The sequence below is a fragment of the Erythrolamprus reginae genome, chromosome 11, assembly GCF_031021105.1.
Source record: "Erythrolamprus reginae isolate rEryReg1 chromosome 11, rEryReg1.hap1, whole genome shotgun sequence".
NCBI classification, from domain to species: Eukaryota; Metazoa; Chordata; class Lepidosauria; order Squamata; family Dipsadidae; genus Erythrolamprus; species Erythrolamprus reginae.
The window spans coordinates 33,227,468-33,253,915 of record NC_091960.1 but is presented as its reverse complement, the minus strand read 5'-3'; the positions used below and the strand labels follow the sequence as shown (position 1 = coordinate 33,253,915).

The 26,448-nt window shown below is 44.3% G+C and overlaps 1 protein-coding gene across 1 annotated transcript in view; it reads right to left on the bottom strand.

The window, feature by feature from the left end:
- The window catches only part of ARID1A (AT-rich interaction domain 1A), a 154,506-nt gene that overhangs the window by 84,095 nt on the left and 43,963 nt on the right, over positions 1–26,448 (bottom strand). Inside the window, exons 2-4 of the mRNA XM_070764264.1 lie at positions 18,330–18,542; positions 14,211–14,678; positions 10,241–10,354 (exon numbers count right to left, since the gene is read on the bottom strand). Of these exons, the coding sequence (XP_070620365.1) occupies positions 10,241–10,354; positions 14,211–14,678; positions 18,330–18,542 (795 nt within the window). The remainder of the gene's footprint in view (positions 1–10,240; positions 10,355–14,210; positions 14,679–18,329; positions 18,543–26,448) is intronic.

The following is a 26,448-nucleotide window of genomic DNA, read 5'->3' as shown; positions in this document are numbered from 1 at the left end:
AACCCGGGTTTGGGGGGCTGCTAGGAAGCCCTCCATGCCGGCGGCAAACAGCCGCGCCGCCCCCAATCTTCGGCTCCTCGCTAGCGCTGTGGGAGTAAAAACACCATCTGCACATGCGCAGACGGTGTTTTTACTTCCACATCGCTACTTCGCGAAAACCCGCTCGTTGCGGGGGCTCCTGGAACGGAACCCTCGCAACGAGCGGGGGATCACTGTAATCTCTTCAAGAGATTTATTAAAATCCAACACTCTCCGTCCTCGTTAGTTATTTGAAATCAATAATATCAGGACGAGACAAACAGGCATGTTTTATTTCAGCAGAAGCCAGAAAGCTCTTTATCAAATCACACTTCAGCTTAGAAGTTCACTTTTTGTGATTGAAAAAATAAATAAATAGGTGTAGCTGTACCCCTAACATACGTTTTCTACATGTCTGAAACAGGACATATTTTGAGAATACAGGAAGTCCTCAACTTTACATAGAAACATAGAAGACTGACGGCAGAAAAAAGACCTCCTGGTCCATCTAGTCTGCCCTTATACTATTTCCTGTATTTTATCTTACAATGGATATAGGTTTATCCCAGGCATGTTTAAATTCCGTTCCTGTGAATTTACCAACCACCGTCTGGTCGAAATATTTAAATATGTTAAAGGGTTAAATAAGGTCCAGGAGGGAAGTGTTTTTAATAGGAAAGTGAATACAAGAACAAGGGGACACAATCTGAAGTTATTTGGGGGAAAGATCAGAAGCAACATGAGAAAATATTATTTTACTGAAATAGTAGTAGATCCTTGGAGCAAACTTCCAGCAGACGTGGTTGGTAAATCCACAGGAACTGAATGTAAACATGCCTGGGATAAACATAGATCCATTGTAAGATAAAATACAGGAAATAGTATAAGGGCAGACTAGATGGACCATGAGGTCTTTTTCTGCCGTCAATCTTCTACGTTTCTACTTATTAACTTATCCCAATTTATTAGGAAGAATTCCATGTGATCATATCAGTTAGCAAGACAGTCCCAGTAGTGATGGTTGTGGTTGTCAGGCTTAGGATTTCATGCTTCAACTGCTCTGCACTCTGCCATCTCCCAACACCTGCTTCTGACTTTCATTTTCTTCCTTCTAATTCAGGGGTGTCAAACTCATGGGCCGGATGCACCACATGTTGGTCCCGCCCACTCCCAGTTTAGCAAGGGGGGAGGAGTCACAATATGTTACATGGCGACCAGTGTTGGGCTAACCCAACGAAGTTCGGGTTTGGCGAGTTCGGCCGAACATAAGTCGTGAGGTTCGGGTGAGTTCGCTGAACCCGAACCCGGACAGCAGCAGCGCTGCTGCAGCGTCCATTCCCATAAAAATAAACAAGGAAGTGGAGAATTCCCCACCTCCTTTTGCTTCCTTTCATTTTTACGGAAAAGGATGCCGCAGCGGCGCTGCAAGCAAAAGGAAGTGGGGAATCCCACGATGGTATTCCGGGGGCGGGGCTTTGACGTCACGGAGACTCCTTCCTCCCCGTTTCGGCCGGCCAGGAAGGAGTCTCCATGACGTCAAAGCCCCGCCTCCGGAATCCCGTCGTGGGACCGCCTTCTGCTGCACGAATCCCAGCGACCAGTTAGGTCCCACAGGGAGGGTCTTCTCTGGGTCCCGTCAACTAAACAATGTCGTTTGGCGGGACCCTGGGGAAGAGCCTTCTCTGTGGCGGCCCCGGCCCTTTGGAACCAACTCCCCCCCAGAGATTAGAATTGCCCCCACCCTCCTCACTTTTCGTAAACTTCTTAAAACCCACCTCTGCCGTCAGGCATGGGGGAACTGATATATTCTTTCCCCCTAGGCCTTTACAATTAACCATGATATGTCTGTATGTATGTTTGGTTTTTATAATAAGGGGATTTTAGTTATTTTAGTATTGGATTGGATTGTTACATGCTGTTTTTATCATTGTTGTTAGCCGCCCCGAGTCTACGGAGAGGGGCAGCATACAAATCCAATAAATAGATAGATAGATAGATAGATAGATAGATAGATAGATAGATAGATAGATAGATAGATAGATAGATAGATAGATAAATAAGCAAACAAATAAATAAATAAACAAATAAACAAATAAAATAAATAAAATAAATAAATTCCCCACTCTCCTCCCGGGCGGCAGCACTTCGCAGCGTTCGAGCAAATGCTGAACACCGAACCAGAACTTTTAAAAAAGTTCAAGTTCGGGTGCGGCATTCCGAACACTGCAAGTTCGCCCAACACTAATGACGTGACACCACAAATTTGATACCCCTGTCATAATTGATCCTTCAGCTCCCAGTCATGCAAGCCTTTGTTGTTTTTACAGCAACCAAATTCAGAACCTTCCAAAAAAAGGTACCTAGATTTAAATTCACATTATCTGCTGTGGGAGGCTACTCCATAATTGAGGGGAAGCCACCCAAAATGATGTTTTAGTATCCTCATCAGACGATTGCCCCCTTGGCTATTCACTTACAGCAGAGGTCGGCAACCTTAAACACTCAAAGAGTCACAAAACCCTTTCGACATCTAAAATGAAGATTAACACTACATATCTCTCTTTTTTTACCTTTATGTTATTTATTAAAAAAAACCTATAGTATGCTGCATTTATGAAATCAATCAGCTGCTACAGAGAAAACACATTTTTATTTCTGCATGCAACAAAAACATTTTGAACTCTGAAAAGAAAGATGGGTCAAAAAGCTCAATAAATTGTGTCACACATTGGCAGTTGTGACGCATATTTTGAGTGACAGGGAGCTGCAGTAAAGGGATGAAAGAGCCACATGCGGCTCCAGAGCCAAAGGTTGCAGACCCCTAACTTACAGTATAGTGAGAAAGGTGAGCAACTAATGAAGACTTTACTAAGTGAGAAAGAGAACCATGTCAAACCTGATTGTAAGTCCATAGCCCCTTCTGTCATCATATTTGCACAGGTGATACATGTAATACCATCATCAATAGTAAGTTAGCCTGCTTTTCACCAAGATTGCCATACTCTCAAAAAAGATGCCATCTTAATTATATACCACTGACACCCACTATTTTATAGTCTCCTATACAATTGAATAATTTCTCATTTCTAAATGTGGTGGAAGTATTATTCAAGTCATTCATATGCCATTTCATTCTGTGCATGATGACTTAGACAAATTACTGTATATCTCGTTGAACTAAAAATGACTGCTCTGTTTTCATAGAGGTTCAAAGTGGAGAAGGAATTCCGAATTCCATAGTTGTATTCTTCCCTCCCAGATTCTTCCCCCCCCCTTCCTCATTTAAAGAGTATTTTGACGCAAAGAAGCACCAACAAACCCTCAAAGTGTCGAACTATGAAGGTCGCAGTATCTATGGGCTCTTAAATGAAATAGGAATTTGATCACAACAAAAGAGAGTTCTGAATGAACTAGTGCCTCTAGAAAAAAGCCTTCCTGCTTTGTGCAAACTCACATTATTACACTGCACATCAATTTGGGCAGGCTAAGTTTTTCTGTTACATTTTATTTATCTGTCTGTCTGTCTGTCTGTCTGTCTGTCTGTCTGTCTGATCTATCTATCTATCTATCTATCTATCTATCTATCTATCTATCTATCTATCTATCTATCTATCTATCTATCTATCTATCTATTAGATTTGTATGCCGCCCCTTTCCATAGACTCGGGGCGGCTCACAACATAATAAAACAATTCATAACAAATCTAATAATTTACAATTTAAAATTTAAAGTAGTTAAGAAAACCCCTTTTTTAAGCAGACATACCTACAAACATACCATACATAAATTATATAGGCCCGGGGGAGATATATCAATTCCCCCATGCCTGACGACAAAGGTGGGTTTTGAGGAGTTTACGAAAGGCAGGGAGGGTAGGGGCAGTTCTAATCTCGGGGGGGGGGAGGCTGGTTCCAGAGAGTCGGGGCCGCCACAGAGAAGGCTCTTCCCCTGGGGCCCACCAACCGACATTGTTTAGTTGACGGGACCCGGAGAAGGCCGACTCTGTGGGACGTAATCGGTCGCTGGGATTCGTGCAGCAGAAGGCGGTCCCGGAGATATTCTGGTCCGATGCCATGAAGGGCTTTATAGGTCATAACCAACACTGTATTTTAAAGATTAAAATACAGTAAGATAGAGAAATCTAGACATATGAGTGAAATAAAATATGTGAATCCCCAGGGCACAACCATCTACAGTAGTGGTTCTCAACCTGGGGGTCGGGACCCCTTTGGGGGTCGAAAGACCATTTCACAGGGGTCGCCTAAGACCTTTAGAAAAGACAAATTTCCCATGGTGTTAGGAACTAAAGCTCCTGTTCTGGTGCCTTGGAACATATTTTTACAATTGGACCAATCAGATGTTTATAGTGGGGGTGTCCCTCTGACCTTCCAGCCAATCAGCTTAAAGCTCTGTTGGGAGAATTGGCGCTAGACTTATGGTTGGGGGTCACCACAACATGAGGAACTGTATTAAGGGGTCGCGGCATTAGAAAGGTTGGGAACCACTGATCTACAATCTAAATCAGTGATGGAGAATTCTTTTTGGCACAGTCCCGTAAAGGTTGCATGGAAACTTTATGTGCACATGTTCATTTGAGGCAGCGCCCCAGAAAACGCCGAACTTCCAGGTTCTAGCATTCATGCGCGCCAGATGATCTGCTAGCTGACACATATACGCAAGTCGGTTCTTAGCACTGCCGTGCGCGTGAAGGACAGCTGATCCGTCACACATGCAAACACGCCAGAAACCAGGACAGGCTGCGCGTGCCAACTGACATGATTTTGTGTGCCACTTTGGGCGTGCATGTCATAGGTTCGTCATCATGGATATAAATGATGGGCCTCAATGCATTTCCAGGGTAAATTTGGGATGAGAAAAGATGAGAGATGATATGTTGGCCTTGAAAATCCTGTGCATACTTACTGATCTCATCTGGGCAATGAGATACAGAGTTGTGCCTTCACTAACAAAAACTCAGCCTTTCTCTGCAGATAAAATAAAGAAACTTATCTACCCAATTCAGTGACTTTGGGATTCAGTTTTCTTTGTCAATCTCTTCGGAAATCAGTTGCACTATGTTACAACAGAGGTCGGTTTCAGCAGGTTCCGACCCGTTCTGGAGAACTCGTAGCAGAAATTTTGAGTAGTTCACAGAACCGGAAAATACCACCTCTGACTGGCCCTACCCACCTTCTATTCTTTGCCTCCATCAGCTCGAGGTTCGACTACTGTAATGCTCTCTACATGGGGCAACCTTTGAAAAGTGTTCGGAAACTTCAAATCGTGCAGAATGCGGCTGCGAGAGCTATCATGGGCTTTCCCAAATATGCCCATGTCACACCAACACTCCGCAGTCTGCATTGGTTGCCGATCAGTTTCCGGTCACAATTCAAAGTGTTGGTTATGACCTATAAAGCCCTTCATGGCACCGGACCAGAATATCTCCGAGACCGCCTTCTGCCGCACGAATCCCAGTGACCAGTTAGGTCCCACAGAGTTGGCCTTCTCCAGGTCCCACCGACGAAACAATGTCGTCTGGCGGGACCCAGGGGAAGAGCCTTCTCTGTGGTGGCTCCGACCCTCTGGAACCAGCTCTCCCCAGAGATTAGGATTGCCCCCACCCTCCTTGCCTTTCGTAAACTCCTTAAAACCCACCTCTGCCGTCAGGCATGGGGGAATTGAAACATCTCCCCCTTGCCCATGTTGTTTGGTGTATGATTGATTGTGTGCTTGTTTTTTATATATATTGGGGTTGCTTTTATGAATTTTTTAACCTAAAACTGTAATTAGATTGGCAAATATTAGATTTGTCACTATGTACTATTTTTGCCATTGTTGTGAGCCGCCCCGAGTCTGTGGAGAGGGGCGGCATATAAATCCAATAAATCTAATCTAATCTAATCTAATCTCCCGAGTAGCAGCTGATTGGAAGAAAATGGGGAATTTACAGTATCCTTCCCTTGCTACACCAAGCCACGCCCACCAAGCCATGCTTACAGAACCGGTAGTAAAAAGAATTGAATCCCATTGTACAAGTGTTGCTCACTCCTACGTGAACATTGTCATTTGTGCTTCTCTGAGAGCTTGCAGTGCTGCAGGTTAGGTGGATAACAGTAGGATTTTGTCCTATGGGAGAAGGCAAGCCCAATGGGCTTATTATCAGGGAATGTCTTGTTTTGGGGAAAACAGGTTAGTGCAACTGATTTCTACATAAAAAATACACTAGAAGGGAAACTGAATCTTAGAAACCCTGAATTGGAAAAGATTATTTTCTTTTATTTTAATGACGATCAAATAACCTGGTACCTCTGCATATACTACATATCAAATCCTATTGAAGTTAACAGGATTAACTACAAAATACTAGGAATTATAGTCCGAAACATCTGGCACACTTATCCAGCAAGGAATTAGGAACTATGTTCAGCAACCAATCCTGGAGATAATTTTGAAAAGACAGCTGAATTCCAATAGATTATGTAATGTTACCCATTTATTTATACAAATCTGAATGCACAATATTCTGCTTTAAACTGAAGTCACTCCTCTAAGAGAAACGTAATTCCAAATACTGACAACTACTCCAACTACTATCTCTGCATAGAAATAGGAATAGAGTAGAGTAGAATAACAGACTTGGAAGGGACCTTGAAGGTCTTCAACCTCCTGCTTAGGCAGGAAACCCTATAGCACTTTCAACCTTTTTTGAGCCGCGGCACACTTTTTTCATTTACAAAACCATGGGGCACATTGAGTGGGGGGGGGGGGGGGGGGCGGCTAAAAAAAGTTTGGACAAAAAATTTTCTGTCTCTTTTCCTCCCTTTCACTCTATTTCTCTCTCCCTACCTCTTTCTCTCCCTTCCTCTTTTTTCTCTCTCTCCATCCCTTTCTTTCTCTCTTCCTTCCTTCCTCTTTTTTGCTCTCTCTCTCTCTCCCTCCCTACCTCCCTCTGTCTTTCTCTCTCCCACCTTCCCTCCCTCTTTCTCTCTCTCTCTTTCTTTCTCTCTCTTGCTCTCTCTCTTGCTTTCTTTCTCTCTCTTGTTCTCTTTCTCTCTCTCTTGCTTTCTTTCTTTCTCTCTCGTTCTTTCTTTTTCTCTCCCTTTCTTTCTCTCTCTCTCTCTTGCTTGCTTTCTCTCTTGTTTTCTTTCTCTCTCTCTTGCTTGCTTTCTCTCTCTCTTGCTCTTTCTTTCTCTCTTGCTCTCTCTTTCTTTCTCTCTTTCTTTCTCTCTCTCTCGTTTTTTTTCTCTCTCTGAGCTTCGCGGCACACCTGACCATGTCTCACGGCACACTAGTGTGCCGCGGCACACTGGTTGAAAAACACTGCCCTATAGTATACGGGCGCAAGTGGCACACAGAGCCATAACTGAGGACATGAGAGAGGTGATGCCCTATGTCAGCTCCAGCTTGCAAGTTTACACTGGACAGCTGGTTTTTGGCCTTCTGAAGGGGGGGGGGGCATTTTTCACCCTCCACAGGCTTCAGGAAAGACTCCGAAACCTATGGTTGGTGAGAAATGGGCCCAACAGGCCTACAAACCCGTTGGGTCCATTTTTCACCATCCACAAACTCCAGGGGATTTCCTGAGCACCTGAGCAAAAAAGATTCACCATCACTGCCCTCTACCATTTTAGGCAAATGTTTATCTAATCTCTTCTTTAAAACTTCCAGTGCTACTTGGTCAGTCTCTTCTGTAGTCAAAGCTAGGATATGCAATTATTAGCTAGGCCAACTTGAAAGTCTACATAGAGAACGAGCTTATCATGGAAGAAGTATTTTCTTTTTAGTATCTGAGAAGGAAGTTACCTGCCCTTCATCCCCTTACTGCTATGAACTTCTCTGTACTCTGCATCCCTCTAAAGCAGTGTTGCCCAACGTTGGCAACTTGGAGATATCTGGACTTCAACTCCCAGAATTCCCCAGCCAGCATTTGCTGGCTGGGGAATTCTGGGAGTTGAAGTCCAAATACAGTGATACCTTGTCTTACAAACTTAATTGGTTCCGGGACGAGGTTCTTAAGGTGAAAAGTTTGTAAGACGAAACAATTTTTTGCATAGGAATCAATGGAAAAGCGATTAATGCGTGCAAGCCCAAAATTCAACCCTTTTGCCAGCCGAAGGGCCCGTTTTTGCGCTGCTGGGATTTCCCTGAGGCTCCCCTCCATGGGAAACCCCACCTCCGGACTTCTGTGTTTTTGCAATGCTGCAGGGGAATCCCAGCATCGCAAAAACGAGTGCTTCGCTGGCAACAAAAGTCCGGAAGTGGGGCATCCCAGCAGCGGCGGTGGGTTTGTAAGGTGAAAATAGTTTGTAAGAAGAGGCAAAAAAATCTTAAACCCCGGGTTTGTATCTCGAAAAGTTTGTATGATGAGGCGTTTTTAAGACAAGGTATCACTGTATCTTCAAGTTGCCAAGGTTGGGAAACACTGCTCTAACTGAAGTGTTCTATGTACAGTGATCCCCCGTTTATTGCGTCCCCAACCATTGCGAACAGGGTACTTCGCTATTTTTCAACCCGGAAGTCAAAATACCATCTACGCATGCGTGCCCGTTTTTTCTATGGGCACGCATGCGTAGATGGCAACCGGCTTCCCTGGGTCTTCCCCCTCTTGCTGGCATCAGCGAGGAGTTTCCCCACCGCCCACGCAAACTCCTCGCTGCCGCCCGCCCTTCGCCCGCCCACGCGGTTCATTCTCGCCGCTTTCGAGCTGAGTCCGGAAGAGAATTCGCTCCCGGACTCAGCTCGAAAGCGCCGATAGCCAGCGTGGACAAGCCATTCGCTAGCGCTGGCTATCGGCGCTTTTGAGCTGAGTCCGGAAGAGAATTCGCTCCCAGACTCAGCTCGAAAGCGCCGATAGCCAGCGCGGAGGAGCCGTTCGCTAGCGCTGGCTCTCGGCTCTTTTGAGCTGAGTCCTGGAGCGAATTCGCTCCCGGACTCAGCTCGAAAGCGCCGAGAGCCAGCGCGGAGGAGCCGAAGATTGGGGGCGGCGCGGCTATTTTAAAATGTCGCCGCCAGCATGGGGGGCTTGCCAGCACCCCCCGGACCCCCAACCCGGGTTTGGGGGGCTGCTAGGAAGCCCCCCATGCGGGCGGCAAACAGCCGCGCCGCCCCCAATCTTCGGTTCCTCGCTAGCGCTGTGGGAGTAAAAACACCATCTGCACATGCGCAGATGGTGTTTTTACTTCCGCAGCGCTACTTCGCGAAAACCCGCTCGTTGCGGGGGGTCCTGGAACGGAACCCTCGCAACGAGCGGGGGATCACTGTATATGACTGAAATTTAATTTAATTTATTTGACTTTTAAGCCGCCTAACTCCTTGCGGAGTGTTGTTGTTGAGTGCTGACTGCCTTTTCAAAGAGGCACCTAGTAAACCTTCTAAACATATAGTAAGGGACTTTGTAAAACACCAAAGCTCTTTTTCATTTTGTTCTCACATCTACCGTTTGAGAGGTGCCCTATTCTGAAAGCCAAACACTCTAGTGTATGTGGAAGAAACCAATTCCAGGTCAGCAGCTTAAACTCATTTGAGATGCTGGGGGTAAATCTCTTGGGGAGAAACTTGGCATAAGGCCGAGGCACTAAATAGCTTTTTCACACATTACAAAGGCTGTCCTTTGAGGAGCAGGAAAGAGCTATACATACGAAGCCATTAGCCTACTAATTATTCTCGTCACAAAACACAAAAGATATAGCAAGAGCCATAAATAGGGAACTATATACGTGATGGCCCATCCTATCACCATCTACCACATGTAGATCAGGGATATCACCAAAATATGAATAGTATAGTTTCTTCATTATGATTTAGGTGCTAGGCACATATCGATATAACTTTTATCGTTTTATTTGAAACTAAAGATGCAACAATTGACCACATCTGAATGACTTTTCCCATCTGCAAAAAAAAAAAATCAAGTTAACCAAGTTAATACAATTAGCGAATGGAGTTCAGCTCTAGCGGAAATTAAATCAATAGAAAGAAATTATACCGTTTTACAATGCAATAGAAGTTTCATACTGTGAAAGCCAAAAAAAATAGCAGAACCCAAAGTTAACACATACCTCTTATATTTCAGGCAAAATTCTTCAATTTCAGTAAAATTGACTTGTATTCAATAGTCTACAATTCCGTGATCCATGGGGTTTCCCCCCAATTTCCCCCAAGATACGGTAATGCACAATGAAATATTCCGTTTTAACTCACTTATCTAACTTTGTGACTCACCGGTAAGCTCGAGGGTCTGGACTGGAGATTCAAAGTCACATCTTCTTGCCCTTTGCTGGAAGTCATTGATGCGCCAGAGGACCCATGGGAGCCAAATGAATCCTGGGACAACTCCTGGAATACAAGAGACCAACCAGTGGGAGGAAACCCACAGAAATATTATTTTTATCTCAGTCTAAGTTATGGTACAGCCATCCCAGCGACCGATAAGGTCCCACAGAGTTGGCCTTCTCTGGGTCCCGTCGACTAAACAATGTCGTCTGGCGGGCCCCAGGGGGAAGAGCCTTCTCTGTGGCGGCCCCAGCACTCTGGAACCAACTCCCCTCAGAGATTAGAACTGCCCCCACCCTCCCTGTCTTTCGTAAACTACTCAAGACTCATTTATACCGCCAGACATGGGGGAGTTGAGATAGCTTTTCCCCCTAGGCCATTACAAGTTATGCATGGTATGTTTGTGTGTATGTTTGGTTTTATAATAAGGGTTTTTAGTTGTTTTTTATTATTGGATTGTACATGCTGTGTTTATTATTGTTGTTAGCCGCCCCGAGTCTGCGGAGAGGGGCGGCATACAAATCCAATTTTTTATTATTATTATTATTATTATTATTATTATTATTATTATTATTATTATTATTATTATTGTCTTCCTTGGCTCTGTTCAATCACCCCAAGTGGTGACAAGAGTTAGGAATAAATATTATAAACAATTGAAAAAGTTAAAAATTAGTGTAACCCAACTTTTCCCATGTTAGGTCACTATTTCTTGCCCTTGCCTGCTACATGACATCAATAAGTAGCCAAGGAGCAAAATATTGATGGTACAGTGTTCCCTCGATTTTCGCGGGTTCGAACTTCGCGAATAGCCTATACCATGGTTTTTAAAAAATATTAATTAAAATAATACTTCGCGGTTTTTTTCCTATACCACGGTTTTTCCCATCCGATGACGTCATACATCATCGCCAAACTAATAATTTTTGCAAATAAATAACAAAAAAATATTGTTAATAAATAATTATGTTTATAAATATCAGGATCACTAATGGTGAGTACCAGTAATAATGGTGAGTAAATGGTTGCTAAGGGAATGGGAAATGGTAATTTAGGGGTTTAAAGTGTTAAGGGATGGCTTGTGATACTGTCCATAGCCAAAAATGGTGTATTTACTTCCGCATCTCTACTTTGCGGAAATTCGACTTTCGCGGGCGGTCTCGGAACGCATCCCCCGTGGAAATCGAGGGAACACTGTATATCCAATCAATCAGACAGATTGTCAATCAAGCTAGGATCAGCAAGTATATATTTTTGTGTTTTCTCTCTGCCCGTGAGTGCATGTCTCAGTATTTAAAGAAAAAAAAAAACCTTTGCCCAATGAACAAGGTTTAACGAACAGCCTACCATTCTGTGCTTCTTGAAGAAAACATGGCAAGAATTTAACTCACTGCCCCTTTCTGATCCCTACTCCAGAGATATAGTGAGGGCAGTACAAATGGCCGAATCGTTCTTTTTCTCCTGCCTAAAGCTAGAGGTTTGGGAGACCTATTCAAGACCTCTGCTACAACAATTCACCATACAGGGAAAACGAATATGCGATCGTATTAGCCTTCCCAAGCTTTATGCCTTTCAAGGTCAGCAAATACAGCATTGCAGAAACTGCCCTAGTTTGCAAAGATGCACATGGAAGAGTTTTGAACGGACAAGCTCCAATTTCTTCCAATCACCAGTTTCTTTTTCTTTCAATATGGTTTTGCATCAGTGTTAAGAATCCTCACTTACTCTCACTGTGGTGTTCCAATTCAAGTACAGTGTTCCCTCGATTTTCGCGGGGGTTACGTTCCAAGACCTCCCGCGAAAGTCGATTTTCCGCGAAGTAGCGGTGCGAAAGTAAAAACACCATTTTTGGCTATGGACAGCCAAAAACTGCCCCCACGCACCCTTTTTCAAGGCAGCGCAAGGAGCCGGGCTTGAAATTAGGGCAGGGAGCGACGAAAGTGCGGAGGCTGGCAAAGATTGCTTTGAATGTCGGCTGCCCCCGCCCCCCCAGCGCCTCCGGCCCCCTCGCCGCTACCGCCCGCCCGCCCGATCCACCCCTCTCACCGGCTTTCTTGGGACACGGGTCCTCCTGCAGCAGCGCTGGCGGCTACGGCTTCTCATCCTCCTCATTCGGCCGGTAGCCGCTCTGAGCGCTTTGAGAATGCCCGCCCCGCCCCTCTCACAGTCCCTTAGCTGAGAGCGCTTTCGTCCCAGCTATCAGTGAGGGGGCTGCAGGAGAGGTGGGGCAGGCGTTCTCACAGAGAGAGAGAGTGAGAAAGAGAGAGAGAGCAAGAGGGGGGAGAGTGGAAGGTAGAGAGAGAGAGAAAAATGATAGAAAAAGGGAGAAAAAAGAGAAATGAGAAAATGATTGAAGCAGAGAATGACAGGAAAGAAAGAGAAAGAGAGAGAGAAGTGACTCTTGGTGATGACATATGACGTCATCGGGTGGGAAAAACCGTGGTATAGAAAAAAAACCACGGAGTATTTTTTAATTAATATTTTTTGAAAAACCGTGGTATAGCCGTTTCGCGAAGTTTGAACCCGTGAAAATCGAGGGATCACTGTACTTCTCTGCTACTGGTCATGTAACACCTCTCTTTGAAAGTAAGGTAAAGAAGGACAGGTGTCACATGCCAAATGAGAAAAAAAAGTTTAAATCCCCACTCTGCCCCATCAAAAACCTGGGAATCACCTCCCGCCTGAATTGCTTTACATATGTTTGGCAGGATAAATTACAGGGGTACCAGGTCAGGGTGGTATTAAAGGAAGAAGAGTGTGTGCCTCTTTGAGCTCCTGAAAGAAAAGGTAGGAGATGCATTGATGTATCTAAATCAATACTTGACGAAGTATTTTTTGCCCAGATGAGCAATGAAAGGTGGTGTTTTAGTTTGCTCTGCGTAAATTGGCTTTCTGACCATTGACAAATAGATTTACAGTGGAACCTCTACTTGAGAACATAATTCGCTGTGTGACCAGGTTCTTAAGTAGAAAAGTTTGTAAGTAGAAGCCATTTTTCCCATAGGAATCAATGTAAAAGCAAATAATGCGTGCAAACCCATTAGGAAAGAAATAAAAGCTCGGAATTTGGGTGGGAGGAGGAGGAGGAAGAAGAGGAGGAGGAGGACAGTCGCTGCTGAAGGAAGAAGGAGAGTGAGGGGAATCAAAATAATCCAAAACTTTAAGGCTTTTAAAAAAAAGAGGGACTCTGAGGTGGCAAAAGCCTCCTTAAAAGGCTCTTTTGGCAGCCCAGAAAAGCCCGAGATGGCCAGGATTAAAGGGGGAATGGCAAGAAACTGGCTGGGCCTCTGTGCCGCTCTCAAATTTCCTGAGAAATTTTTCCAGGCTCGGGTTCTTAAGTAGAAAATGGTTCTTAAGTAAAGTCAAAAAATCTGTAACACCCGGTGCTTAACTAGAAAAGTTCTTAAGTAGAGGCGTTCTTAATTCAATTCAATTTATTAGATTTGTAAGCCACCCCTCTCCGAAGACTCGGGGCGGCTCACAACAATAATAAAAATAATATTCCAGCGAAAACAAATCTAATATTAAAAAGCACATAAAAGCCTATCATATTTTAAAAAGCAAACAACATATACATACCCAAGCATAAATATTAAAAAAAAGCCTGGGGGAAAGGTGTCTCAACTCCCCCATGCCTGGCGGTATAAATGGGTCTTGAGTAATTTACGAAACACAAGGAGGGTGGGGGCTGTTCTAATCTCCAAGGGGAGTTGATTCCAGAGGGCCGGGGCTGCCACAGAGAAGGCTCTTCCCCTGGGGCCCGCCAAACGAGGTACCACTGTATTTCTACTTCCACTTGAAGAGCAGAAAAGGTATTAATAGGTCTGAACCAAGCTACTGCATAGCTGTCTCGTTTTCCAGAAATACCTGTCACAGTATTGGGGCAGAGGAATGGGGCAGTTCATGGAAGACGACCTACCTGTGGAGGTGGGAAGCGCTGCTGAGAATAAGCCGACGGCTGCTGGGACTGAGACGGAGGGTACGTTGCCGATGGCTGGGCGAGCGCCGAGGTAGCAGACTGTTGAGCTTGCTGTTGCTGCTGCTGCTGCTGCTGGTAAGGGGACTGGGACTGCTGCTGAGCGTAGGGAGTCTGACCCTGGGGGTGTTGCTGCTGGCCGGGGGCCGGCTGCTGGGGGTATGGAGACGGGGACTGCTGGTGGGAAGGTTGCGGCTGTGGCTGGGAGTAGGGGGGCTGGGATGACTGGAGCTGAGGGGGCTGAGACTGAGCTTGTGTTTGCTGATACGTGGGCTGAGCGTGTGGGGCCTGAGTGGGGGGCTGCTGGGCGTAAGAAGGCTGCTGCTGGGGGTGAGGACTCTGCTGGTTGTAATAAGGGGTCTGACTCTGCTGCCCGTATCCAGTAGGGCCCTGCTGTCCGTAAGGCGGTATCTGTTTGGGAGACAAAAAAGTTTTAAAGGAGAGAAATCAGATTCAAGTCAAGAAGATGCTAATGGAGCTGGGAGATTATTATTTATTTATTTACTTATTTATTTGTTAGATTTATATGCCGCCACTCTCCGTAGACTCGGGGCGGCTCACAACACAATAAACTGCCCCTACTCTCCTTGCCTTTCGTAAGCTCCTTAACTGAGACATCTCCCCCGGGCATATACAATTTATGAATGGTATGTGTGTATGCATGTGTGTTTAGAAAATGGGGTTTTTTAAATGTTTTTAGTAGAAATTTAGATTTGTTGTAAATTGTTTTTTCACTTTGTTGTGAGCCGCCCCGAGTCTGCGGAGAGGGGCGGCATACAAATCTAAATAAATAAATAAAATAAATAAATGAATGAATAAATGAATACATACATACATAAATACATACATACATAAATACATAAATAAATAAATAAATAAATAAATAAAACTATTCATAACAAATCTAACAATTTACAATTTAAAATATTTTAAAAACCCCATTATTAAGCAGACATACATACAAACATACCATACATAAATTGTATAGGCCCGGGGGAGATATTTCAGTTCCCCCATGCCTGATGACAAAGGTGGGTTTTGAGGAGTTTACGAAAGGCAAGGAGGGTGGGGGCAGTTCTAATCTCTGGGGGGACCTGGTTCCAGAGAGTCGGGGCCGCCACAAAGAAGGCTCTTCCCCTGAGGCCCGCCAACCGGCATTGTTTAGTTGATGGGACCCGGAGAAGGCCCACTCTGTGGGACCTAATCGGTCGCTGGGATTCGTGCAGCAGAAGGCGGTCTCGGAGATATTCTGTTCCGGTGCCATGAAGGGCTTTATAGGTCATAACCAACACTTTGAATTGTGACCGGAAATTGATCGGCAACCAATGCAGACTGCGGAGTGTTGGTGTAACATGGGCGTATTTGGGAAAGCCCATGACTGCTCTTGCACCTGCATTCTGCACGATCTGAAGTTTCCGAACACTTTTCAAAGGTAGCCCCATGTAGAGAGCATTGCAGAAGTCAAGCTTCGAGGTGATGAGGGCATGAGTGACTGTGAGTAGTGAGCCCCGGTCCAAATAGGGCCGCAACTGGTGCAACAGGCGAACCTGGGCATTATTATTATTATTATTATTATTATTATTATTATTATTATTATTATTTAGATTTGTATGCCGCCCCTCTCCGTAGACTCGGGGCAGCTTTCAGCAATGATAAAAACAATATATAATGACAAATCTAATAGTTAGAATCTAAAATAACAATAATAAATCATTAAAAAGTCTAAAAAACAAGAAACCCCAATATATGAACACATACATACAGTCATATCATACACAAAAAACTATACCCATTACAGGTGATCCTCGACTTATGACCATTCATTTAACATCAGTTTGAACTTACAGAAGCCTCAGACTTGACTTATGACCCATCCTCGAAGTTACGACAGTGCAACCCCACGACTGTGCTCGGCATCTAGCTAGCATTTACCATTGTTGCAGTGTCTTCCAGTCACACAATCATGGTTTGCCACCTTCCCCAACTCAATTGGGGAAGCGAGATTTACTTAATGACCATGGTAAAAAAAGATCATAAAATTGGTCCTGGGCATGTGATGACTTGCTTAATGACCACATCAATTTTGTCCAAAATTCCAGTCCCAACTGTGATGCTAAGTCAAAGACAATCTTGCCTGGAAGTTTTCAGATATTAGATATGACTATTAATTACCATATTTTGGGACTATAAGACACACCTAAATTTTGACTCACTTTTGGTGTGTGTGTGTGTGTGCATCTTATACTCCGAAAAATACAGTACATTATGACCATAATATTGTGAACAGGATGGTCACAACTGTTCCATTATAGGGACAGCAAATACAGTAATACCTCATGATACGAACTTAATTGGTGCAAGGAGGAGGTTCGTATGACGAAAGGTTCGTAAGACGAAACATTGTTTCCCATAGGAAACAATGTAAAGTCAATTAATCCGTGCAACCAAAAAAACCCCCGCAAAAAAACGGCTTTCGGCGACTGCTGGGAAGCCGCGCGGCTGTTTTAAAAGGTGGCAGCCGGCCTGGGGGGCTTCCCACCCCACCCCCCCGAACCCGGGTTCGGGGGGTGCTGGGAAGCCCCCCAGGCCAGCTGCGACCTTTTAAAACAGCCGCGCGGCTTCCCAGCTGTCTCCTGAAGCCGAACGCCAAAGCCGAACTTCCGTGTTCGGCTTCGGGAGACAGCTGGGAAGCGGCGCGGCTGTTTTAAAAGGTGACAGCCGGGCTGGGGGGCTTCCCAGCAACCTCCCGAACCGAACCCGGGGTTCAGAAAAATTTTGCCTCTTCTTACGAACTTTGTTCGAGTTACGAACCGGCGTTCGGGAGGCTTCTAGGAAGCCCCGCCGCCCGGTTGTCACCTTTTAAAACAGCCGCGCGGCTTCCCAGCAGTCTCCGAACGCCGGTTCGTAACTCGAAAAAAGTTCATAAGAAGAGGCAAAATTTTTCTGAACCCCGGGTTCGTATCACGAGTTGTTTGTAAGACGAGGGGTTCGTATCTTGAGGTACCACTGTACTCAGTCCTATGTAGTGGACCCGTCTTTGGCCAAGTGGCATCTTCCAGATGGATACCATGACAATGAGACAACCCAACAATTCCTTCATTTATTTGCTTACAATGATATAGCCATCTTACTTCAGTCATCTTAACTCAAAGCTGCACAGTAATAGTAAATACAGTGGTACCTCGGTTCTCGACCACAATTTGTTCCAGAAGTGTGGTCGAGAACCGATTTGGTCGAGTACTGAATTAATTTATCCCATAGGAAATAATGGAAATGGATTTAATTGGTTCCCAGCTCCTGTTGACGTAACGAAGGGAAGCTGCTGGAGCAGCGGCAACTGCTGAGATGGCTCCGGCAGCTTCCCTTCATCACATGACATTCACGGCACTGTTGCTCCTCGAAGGGAAGCCGCTGCCGTTGCCGCCGCCGGGAAGGAGAAAGTTGGTGCAGCTGCCTACAGGTAACAAGACGAAGCATTGAGGAAAGGAGCCCCCCGAAGCTGCCGGGATTGCAGTCACCCCCGGCAGTAACATTTCGGATAATTAACAAAATTTTCTGTGGCTGTTCGGTATCCGAATTTTTGTTCGGATACCGAAGGAAATTTTTGCTGAAAATTTTGTTCGGTATCCGAAATGTACGACAACCAAGGCATTCGAGAACCAAGGTACCACTGTACTATGTTTCCCCAAAAATAAGACCTTGTTTTATATTTTTTTGAACCCTGGAATAAGTGTTTGGCCTTATCTTTGGAGCAAGATGGGGCCCTCTTGCCATCTTACCCGATTTCCAGCTCTGTCTCCCTAACCCTAACCAGAGGAAATGGGGGAGACCGGCTGTGCATGCAGTTAGATATTTTCCGGGAGGGCTTATTTTCGGGGAAACATGGTAAATGAATCTATTGACAGACTGAGACATGATCATTTACCGACAATTATGGTTTTCAGATGTAGTCCCTGTTTATGGAAAAGTCCACGGAGAGGGGCGGCATATAAGTCCGATTAGTAAAATAAATAAATAAAAATACATGTATGTTTTCAGAGGACTGCGGACTCCCCTCTTTACCTGCTGTGCATAAGAGACAGTGCCCATTGCCGTTTGCGTCCTGCTTAGAGTTCCCACTGGGTATCTCTGGGGAGTCTGTGGCCCATATGGCTGTCCTGGATACCCATGGCCTTGTTGCTGCCCTGACTGAGGTCCCTGCTGTTGTGTGTATAGGTTGTTTCCTCCATAAGGCTGAGGTCTCATCTTCCCCATCTGATCCATGGGACTCGATGGCTAGGAAAGAAAATCAGGGTAAGTTATAAAACATCCAATTGCCATAGACAATTGCTATCTAATAATATTGTCCCTGGTTAAGAACCCAAAAAGAGCCAACCAAAAGAAAAGTAAAAGAAAGTTAAACCAGCCTTTAACTGTCATTAAAATTCCACGGGGAGATATACAGAGCCCTAGAATAAATTATTATGGCACACCCTTTGCAACTTACGTCCTCCAGATTTGGGGGGTGGTTATTATTATTATTATTATTATTATTATTATTATTATTATTATTATTTATTAGATTTGTATGCCGCCCCTCTCCGTAGACTCGGGGCGGCTCACAACACAATAAAACAGTTCATGACAAATCTAATAACTTACAATTTAAAATATTTTAAAAACCCCATTATTAAGCAGACATACCTACAAACATACCATACATAAATTGTATAGGCCCGGGGGAGATATCTCAATTCCCCCATGCCTGACGACAAAGGTGGGTTTTGAGGAGTTTACGAAAGGCAAGGAGGGTAGGGGCAGTTCTAATCTCTGGGGGGAGCTGGTTCCAGAGAGCCGGGGCTGCCACAGAGAAGGCTCTTCCCCTGGGGCCCGCCAACCGGCATTCCTAGCCAATAAAAATAAGAAATCCCTAGTGCTGGTTGGGAATTAAAGGAGTAGTAGAAAAAAGGAATATATGCCCATTCTGCACTCAATTTTATTTTTATATTTTGGGGGGGAGGCTCCTGAAAGTTAATTGACTTCTAAAAACCATAAGAAGAACCAGTATCCCTCAAGATTAGCCAAGTGGCAAATGGCCACAACAACACAACACAAGAGCACACAACAGATTTAAACTTAATATTAACCGCTCCAAACTTGACTGTAAAAAATATGACTTCAGTAACCGAGTTGTCGAAGCGTGGAACTCATTACCGGACTCCATAGTGTCATCCCCAAACCCCCAACACTTTACCCTTAGATTATCTACAGTTGACCTATCCAGATTCCTAAGAGGTCAGTAAGGGGCGAGTACAAGGGCACTAGAGTGCCTTCCGTCCCCTGTCCTATTGCTCTCCTATATCTCCTATACCTTTCCTCTATTCCTATATCTCTTCTTCTATTCTTTCATTGATCTATTCCTATATCTTCTTTTCTATTATTTCATAGATATATTTTACTATGAGTATCTCCTCTATAACCTTCATCATGTATTTTACTATGTGTATATTGATATATACCCACTAAAACCCTAATTGTGTATTGGACAAAATAAATAATTTTTTTTTAAAAAACTTGGTTTAGTTTTTCGATTAAATACAAGTCAGAATTCAACTTCCAGCGATTACTTGCCGTGTCCATTCTGCTTTCTGAGCAACAATGAGGAAGCAATTTTATTCTGACTTTTTTCAGGATGCTTTTTGATATGGCTCTGGGGTTTCTTAGCGGTTTCCTATTCAATTGCTAATCAGTGCCAATCCTCTTTAGCATTTTTGAAATCTGCCAAGGTTTGACTGTTGCCACTAGCAGTAGCACTTGGATGCTAAAGAATACTTCATTAGGAGAAGATGCTTACAGGTTAAGGAAGCTAGGCCAAAATCAAAACTCTGAAGCTAACTAGATTAACCAAAATACAGTGATCCCCCGAGTTTCGCGATCTCGATCTTTGCGAAACGCTATATCGCGATTTTTCCACCCGATGACGTCACTCCCTTCCTTTCTCATCTTTCTTTCTCTCTCTCTTTCTCTATCTTGCTTCTTCCTCTCTCACACTCTCTTCCTCCCTCTCTCATCTCTTTCTTTCCTTCTCTCTCTTTCTCTATCTCTCCCCCTCTTGCTCTCCAGCGGCAAGCGAGCAGCCGGGTGGGCGGGTGAACGGGCAAGCGGCAAGCGATCTTGGGGTTTCCCCTTTGCCTGGGCGGCGGGAAGACCCAGGGAAGGTTCCTTCCGCCGCCCAACAGCTGATCTGCTCCGCAGCGCGGCAGCAGCGAGGAGCCGAAGATGGGGCTTCCCAACGGGGAAACCCCATCTTCGGCTCCTCGCTGCTGCCGCGCTGCGGAGCAGATCAGCTATTGGGCGGCCGAAGGAACCTTCCCTGGGTCTTCCCCGCCGCCCACACGCAAACTCCACCATCTGCGCATGTGCGGCCATGGAAAAAGGGGCGCGCATGCGCAGATGGTGTTTTTACTTCCGCACCACTACATCCCGAAAAATCGATTATCGCGAGGGGTCTTGGAATGGAACCCTCGCGATAATCGGGGGATCACTGTATTGGATTTTATTAGTTTCTAGCAACCACGCTAAGACAAGATAACCTACCCTAAAAAAAATTTGAGAATCCTCCTTCCCCTCCTCCTTTAATCAGAAAGAAACCTCAATATAACTCTTGAATCTGTTCTGATCTTTTAGATCCCTAAATTGGCATGATTGATTAAAACAACACAAAATTTTTCTATTTGGTTAAAAAAAATCTGCTGTTTCTTAAAGATGACACATGAGAATTATTGTTGTAAAAAGCAGATTAACATATCTTTTCTCACTCCTGTGTAGTATTAGTAGAATGTTAAAAAGCTGAATAATTATCATAGATTTAGGTTTTTATACACACCTTGTATAAAAGTTTCTAATATCTATGGTAAACTGACAGCTTCTGATTTAAATTGAAAGGGTCAGGATAAGAAGGCCCAAACGTTCAAAGTTTAACAAATGCCACATTCCTAAAATTGTCTAAATTTCACTTCAATTTTGCAGTAAATTATCTCCTGTTGGAAAAAGTGCAACTAAGTACAAATTTAATATTTAAGAAGCCCTGTCAAAGCTGAATATGGCCTATACAAGACGTTATTATTAAGAGAAAATATACCAATATATTTTAAAGAGCAATGCAAGATAAAATAAATTTTAAAAGAATTCAGAAGCAATCTCAGAATTGCTGTTTCCCAAAACCTAACATAAAGTTAACAGCACAAACTCTAGATTATTTTAAGGAGCAAAACAGCCAGTTCAGGAGAAGTTACAGGCTACAAAGCAGGGGATCATTTATGCATGGTATGTCTGTGTGTATGATTGGTTTAAGGGCTTTTTTTAATTAACTTAAATATTAGATTTGTTCATATTGTTTCACTATTGTTGTTAGCCGCCCCAAAAACTGGGAGAATTTACACATTCCGCTCTGGTCCCAATGAAAATGCCGCTCTTTTTCAAAGTCTGATTCAAGTCAAATTCCCATTTTCAATCCACAAAGCAGCCACAAACACACTCTCTAGATCAGGGGTCCTCAAACTTATTATTTATTATTATTATTTATTAATCAGATTTGTATGCCGCCCCTCTCCGCAGACTTGAGGCGGCTAACAGTAATAATAATACAATGTAAACAAATCTAATATTTAAGTTAATTTAAAAAATCCCAATTTAGAAACCAATCATACATACTGACATACCATGCATAAATTTTATAAGCCTAGGGGGAAGGGAAAGTCTCAATTTCCCCCATGCCTGACGACAGAGGTGGGTTTTAAGGAGCTTACGAAAGGCAAGGAGGGTGGGGGCAACTCTGATATCTGGGGGGAGTTGGTTCCAGAGGGTCAGGGCCGCCACAGAGAAGGCTCTTCCCCTGGGTCCCGCCAAACAACATGGTTTAGTTGACGGGACCCGGAGAATGCCAACTCTGTGGGACCTAACTGGTCGCTGGGATTCGTGCGGCAGAAGGCGGTCCGGGAGATATTCACAAAACTTGGCAACTTTAAGACTTGTGGACTCTGCTCTAGATACTTTGGATTACAATTTCCACAATCATCAATCCTTGATGGTTAGGAAACAAATACACAAAAAATACTAGGACTTATTTTATTCATAAAGGTTATAACAACATAAACTTATCAGCAATGATAAGATGCTAAGAAATGCCTATTAACATTTCTCCCTCCTTCCCTTGTATACCCAAGAGAGTCAAAGCAGGACATCCTAACTGCATTTCTCACACTTTCCTGTGTTCTCATGCTCAGTTCCTGTTTTCCCAATGGATGCTGTGCATTTTTCTGAAGGCCATCTCCCTACTCCTCTACAAGACCGGTTAGGGTTGGTGGGTGCTGATTACATTTAAAATATCTGGAGGTGCCTGATGCTAGAAGTACAGTGGTACCTTATGATACAAACCCCTCGTCTTACGAACAACCCGAGATACGAACCCAGGGTTCAGAAATTTTTTGCCTCTTCTTACGAACTTTTTCCTTCTTACGAACCTGCCGCCGCCGAGAAGCCCCACCGCCCGGCTGTCACCCTTTAAAACAGCCAGGGGGCTTCTCGGCGGCCTCCCGAACGCCGAACCTGGAAGTTCGGGTTTGGCGTTCGGGTTCAGGAGGACACTGAGAAGCCCCCCCCCCACCAGCTGTTTTAAAAGGTGACAGCCGGGCGGCGGCGTTTTTTTGCCATTTTTTTTTCCGTTGCACGGATTAATTGATTTTACATTGTTTCCTATGGGAAACAATGTTTCGTCTTACGAACTTTTTGTCTTACGAACCTCCCCCGGGGAACCAATTAGGTTCGTAAGACGAGGTATTACTGTATCTAAAAATCACTGATATTCTCAAGAAAAGAATGTTAATATCTCAGAGCAACTACACCCCAAGCTGGATCTTCCAGATGTGACTCCAATTTTTATTCCATCCACTCTTGAGAATTATAGTGTAACACAGCTGGAGAGAATTAAGTTGGGAAAGGCTGCTGTGAGAGTATAGGTAACCTTTAAAATGACATCTTTTACATTCAAGGGCAAAGCATGGCTTTTTTTAAAGGTAGTAATACTGTCATTTTCCATTCCATCAATTTATGTTAACCTGTCCTGCTCAGTTTGCATGTTATTTTCCAAGGGCACATGGCTCTAAGCACCACACCATGTTACACCAACACTCCGCAGTCTGCATTGGTTGCCGATCAGTTTCCGGTCACAATTCAAAGTGTTGGTCATGACCTATAAAGCCCTTCATGGCACCGGACCAGATTACCTCAGGGACCGCCTTCTGCTGCACGAATCCCAGCGACCAGATAGGTCCCACAGAGTGGGTCTTCTCCGGGTCCCGTCAACTAAACAATGCCGCTTGGCGGGACCCAGGGGAAGAGCCTTCTCTGTGGCAGCCCCGGCCCTCTGGAACCAACTCCCCCCAGAAATTAGAATTGCCCCCACCCTCCTTGCCTTTCGTAAGCTACTTAAAACCCACCTCTGCCGCCAGGCATGGGAGAACTGAGATAATCTTTCCCCCTAGGCCTTTACAATTTTATGCATGGTATGTCTGTATGTATGTTTGGTTTTCATATTAATGGGTTTTTAATCGTTTTTACTGTTGGATTATTTTGCATACTGTTTTATTATTGTTGTTAGCCGCCCCGAGTCTCCGGAGAGGGGCGGCATACAAATCCAATAAATCAAATCAAATCAAAATCACAGGGCCCATTATAAAAAAAAGCTGTCTCTTTATGAAGCTTCTTAACTAATAAAGTTTTGGCTTACCTCTTTATCTATGATATAATATTGGGGAGGTTTTGTCGACTTTTAAAGTTTTATGGGATACGAGCAAAACACTGGTTAGCTCTGATGTACACTGAGCCGTTTTTGCAAATTTGGTTTCCTTCCAGAGCAAAGCAAAATAATCCACGTCTCCTCCTCTTGGTCAACACTTAAAATAGTAGCCTCAAAGGTAACCTGTGCCTGTCTGGCCATAGAACTTTTAGCTTCATTATTGGTGTGGTTGCTTTGGGTGGGGAGGGCAGTTTCAAAGCAATGGAGTGCAAATTGTTATGGCAGCACTGCAAATCCACAAACTCAGTTTCTAAGACCATAATAAATTGGAAGGGCATTATAGAAACATAGAACACTGACGGCAGAAAAAGACCTCATGGTCCATCTAGTCTGCCCTTCTACTATTTTCTGTATTTTATGTTAGGATGGATCTATGTTTATCCCACGCGTGTTTAAATTCAGTTACTGTGGATTGACCAACCATGTCTGCTGGAAGTTTGTTCCAAGGATCTACTACTCTTTCAGTTAAATATTTTCTCACGTTGCTTTTGATCTTTCCCCCAACTAACTTCAGATTGTGTCCCCTTGTTCTTGTGTTCACTTTCATATTAAAAACACTTCCCTCCTGGACCTTATTTAACCCTTTAACATATTTTAATGTTTCGATCATGTCCCCTCTTTCCCTTCTGTCCTCCAGACTATACAGATTGAGTTCATTAAGTCTTTCCTGATACGTTTTATGCTTAAGACCTTCCACCATTCTTGTAGCCCGTCTTTGGACCCATTCAATTTTGTCAATATCTTTTTGTAGGTGAGGTCTCCAGAACTGAACACAGGATTCCAAATGTGGTCTCACCTGCGCTGTATACAGCGGGATCATAATCTCCCTCTTCCTGCTTGTTATAATAATTTATACTACTCCTAAGTTGCAAAAACCAAGGCCAGAGACTTCTGATGCGCTTTCAAAATGGTGACACATAGAAACATAGAAGACTGACTGCAGAAAAAGACCTCATGGTCCATCTAGTCTGCCCTTATACTATTTTCTGTGTTTTATCTTAGGATGGATCTATGTTTATCCCAGGCATGTTTACATTCAGTTCCTGTGGATTTACCAACCACGTCTGCTGGAAGTTTGTTCCAAGGATCTACTCCTCTTTCAGGCAAATAATATTTTCTCATGTTGCCTTTGATCTTTCCCCCAACTAACTTCAGATTGTGCCCCCTTGTTCTTGTGTTCACTTTCCTGTAAAAGTTTTCTTACACTGCAGAAAACAAGTCGGAATCCTTAAGAATATTGAGGAACCGCAAGGGCCACCTTGGCTCTTGATTCTCCCCTCCCCTCTCCTGGCCAGCTGTGCCATCAACCTGATAATAAAAATCACATTTTTTTTAATGGGGAGGGGGAGGAGGGATCTCCCTGGCTCTTTAACGGAGGGAAGCTCTAATTGATTCCCACAGTAATTAACCTGCATTTTACCTCCGAGTGTGCTAGTTAAGGAAGTCAGTGCAGCTATTTATAACTCCTCTCAAATTGAGGGCAGACTGCCTAAAATCTAACACATCCCAGCTGTACTCCTGTTTGAACTGGGGCCAAGGGAATTTTTTAAAGCAATCTTGGCAATGAATGAATGACACCAACACCATGAGAGCACAGACAGAGTGGTTGTGTTGTGGTGACGTAGCAGCGGAGGTGGGATGGGAAGGGGGGGCAACGGCACGGTAACCCCTCCTTCTCCTCCAGCAGGCTCTGAGCTCATAGGCCCCAACCCTACTCTCCCTGGGCAGCCAAGCCAGGAACCACGACGGGAGACCCAAATACAGGAAGCGTCTTAGAGCAGTGATTTTCAACCTTTTTTGAGCCGCGGCACATTTTTTACATTTACAAAACCCTGGGGCACATTGAGCGGGGGGAGGGGGGGCTAAAAAAAGTTTGGACAAAAAAATTCTCTCTCTCCCTCTTTCTCTCCCTTCCTTCCTCTTTCTCTCTCCATCCCTTTCTTTCTCTTCCTTCCTTCCTCTTTTTTGCTCTCTTTCTCTCTCCCTCCCTCCCTCTATGTCTTTCTCTCTCTCCTTCCCTCCCTCTCTATCTCTCTCTCTTGCTTTCTTTCTCTCTCTTGCTCTCTCTCTTTCTTTCTCTTGTTTTCTCTCTCTCTCTTGCTTTCTTTCTCATTCTCTTTCTCTCTTTCTTGCTCTTTCTCTCTCTTGCTTTCTTTCTCTCTTGCTTGCTTTCTTTCTCTCTGAGCTTCGCGGCACACCTGACCATGTCTCGCAGCACACTAGTATGCCACGGCACACTGGTTGAAAAACACTGTCTTAGAGCCATACCATCCCTGCCAGGGAGGTTAACTCTCCGTAATCTCTGACCGTAACCCAGAAAGAGTGGAGGAAACAGATGGGGAGGGG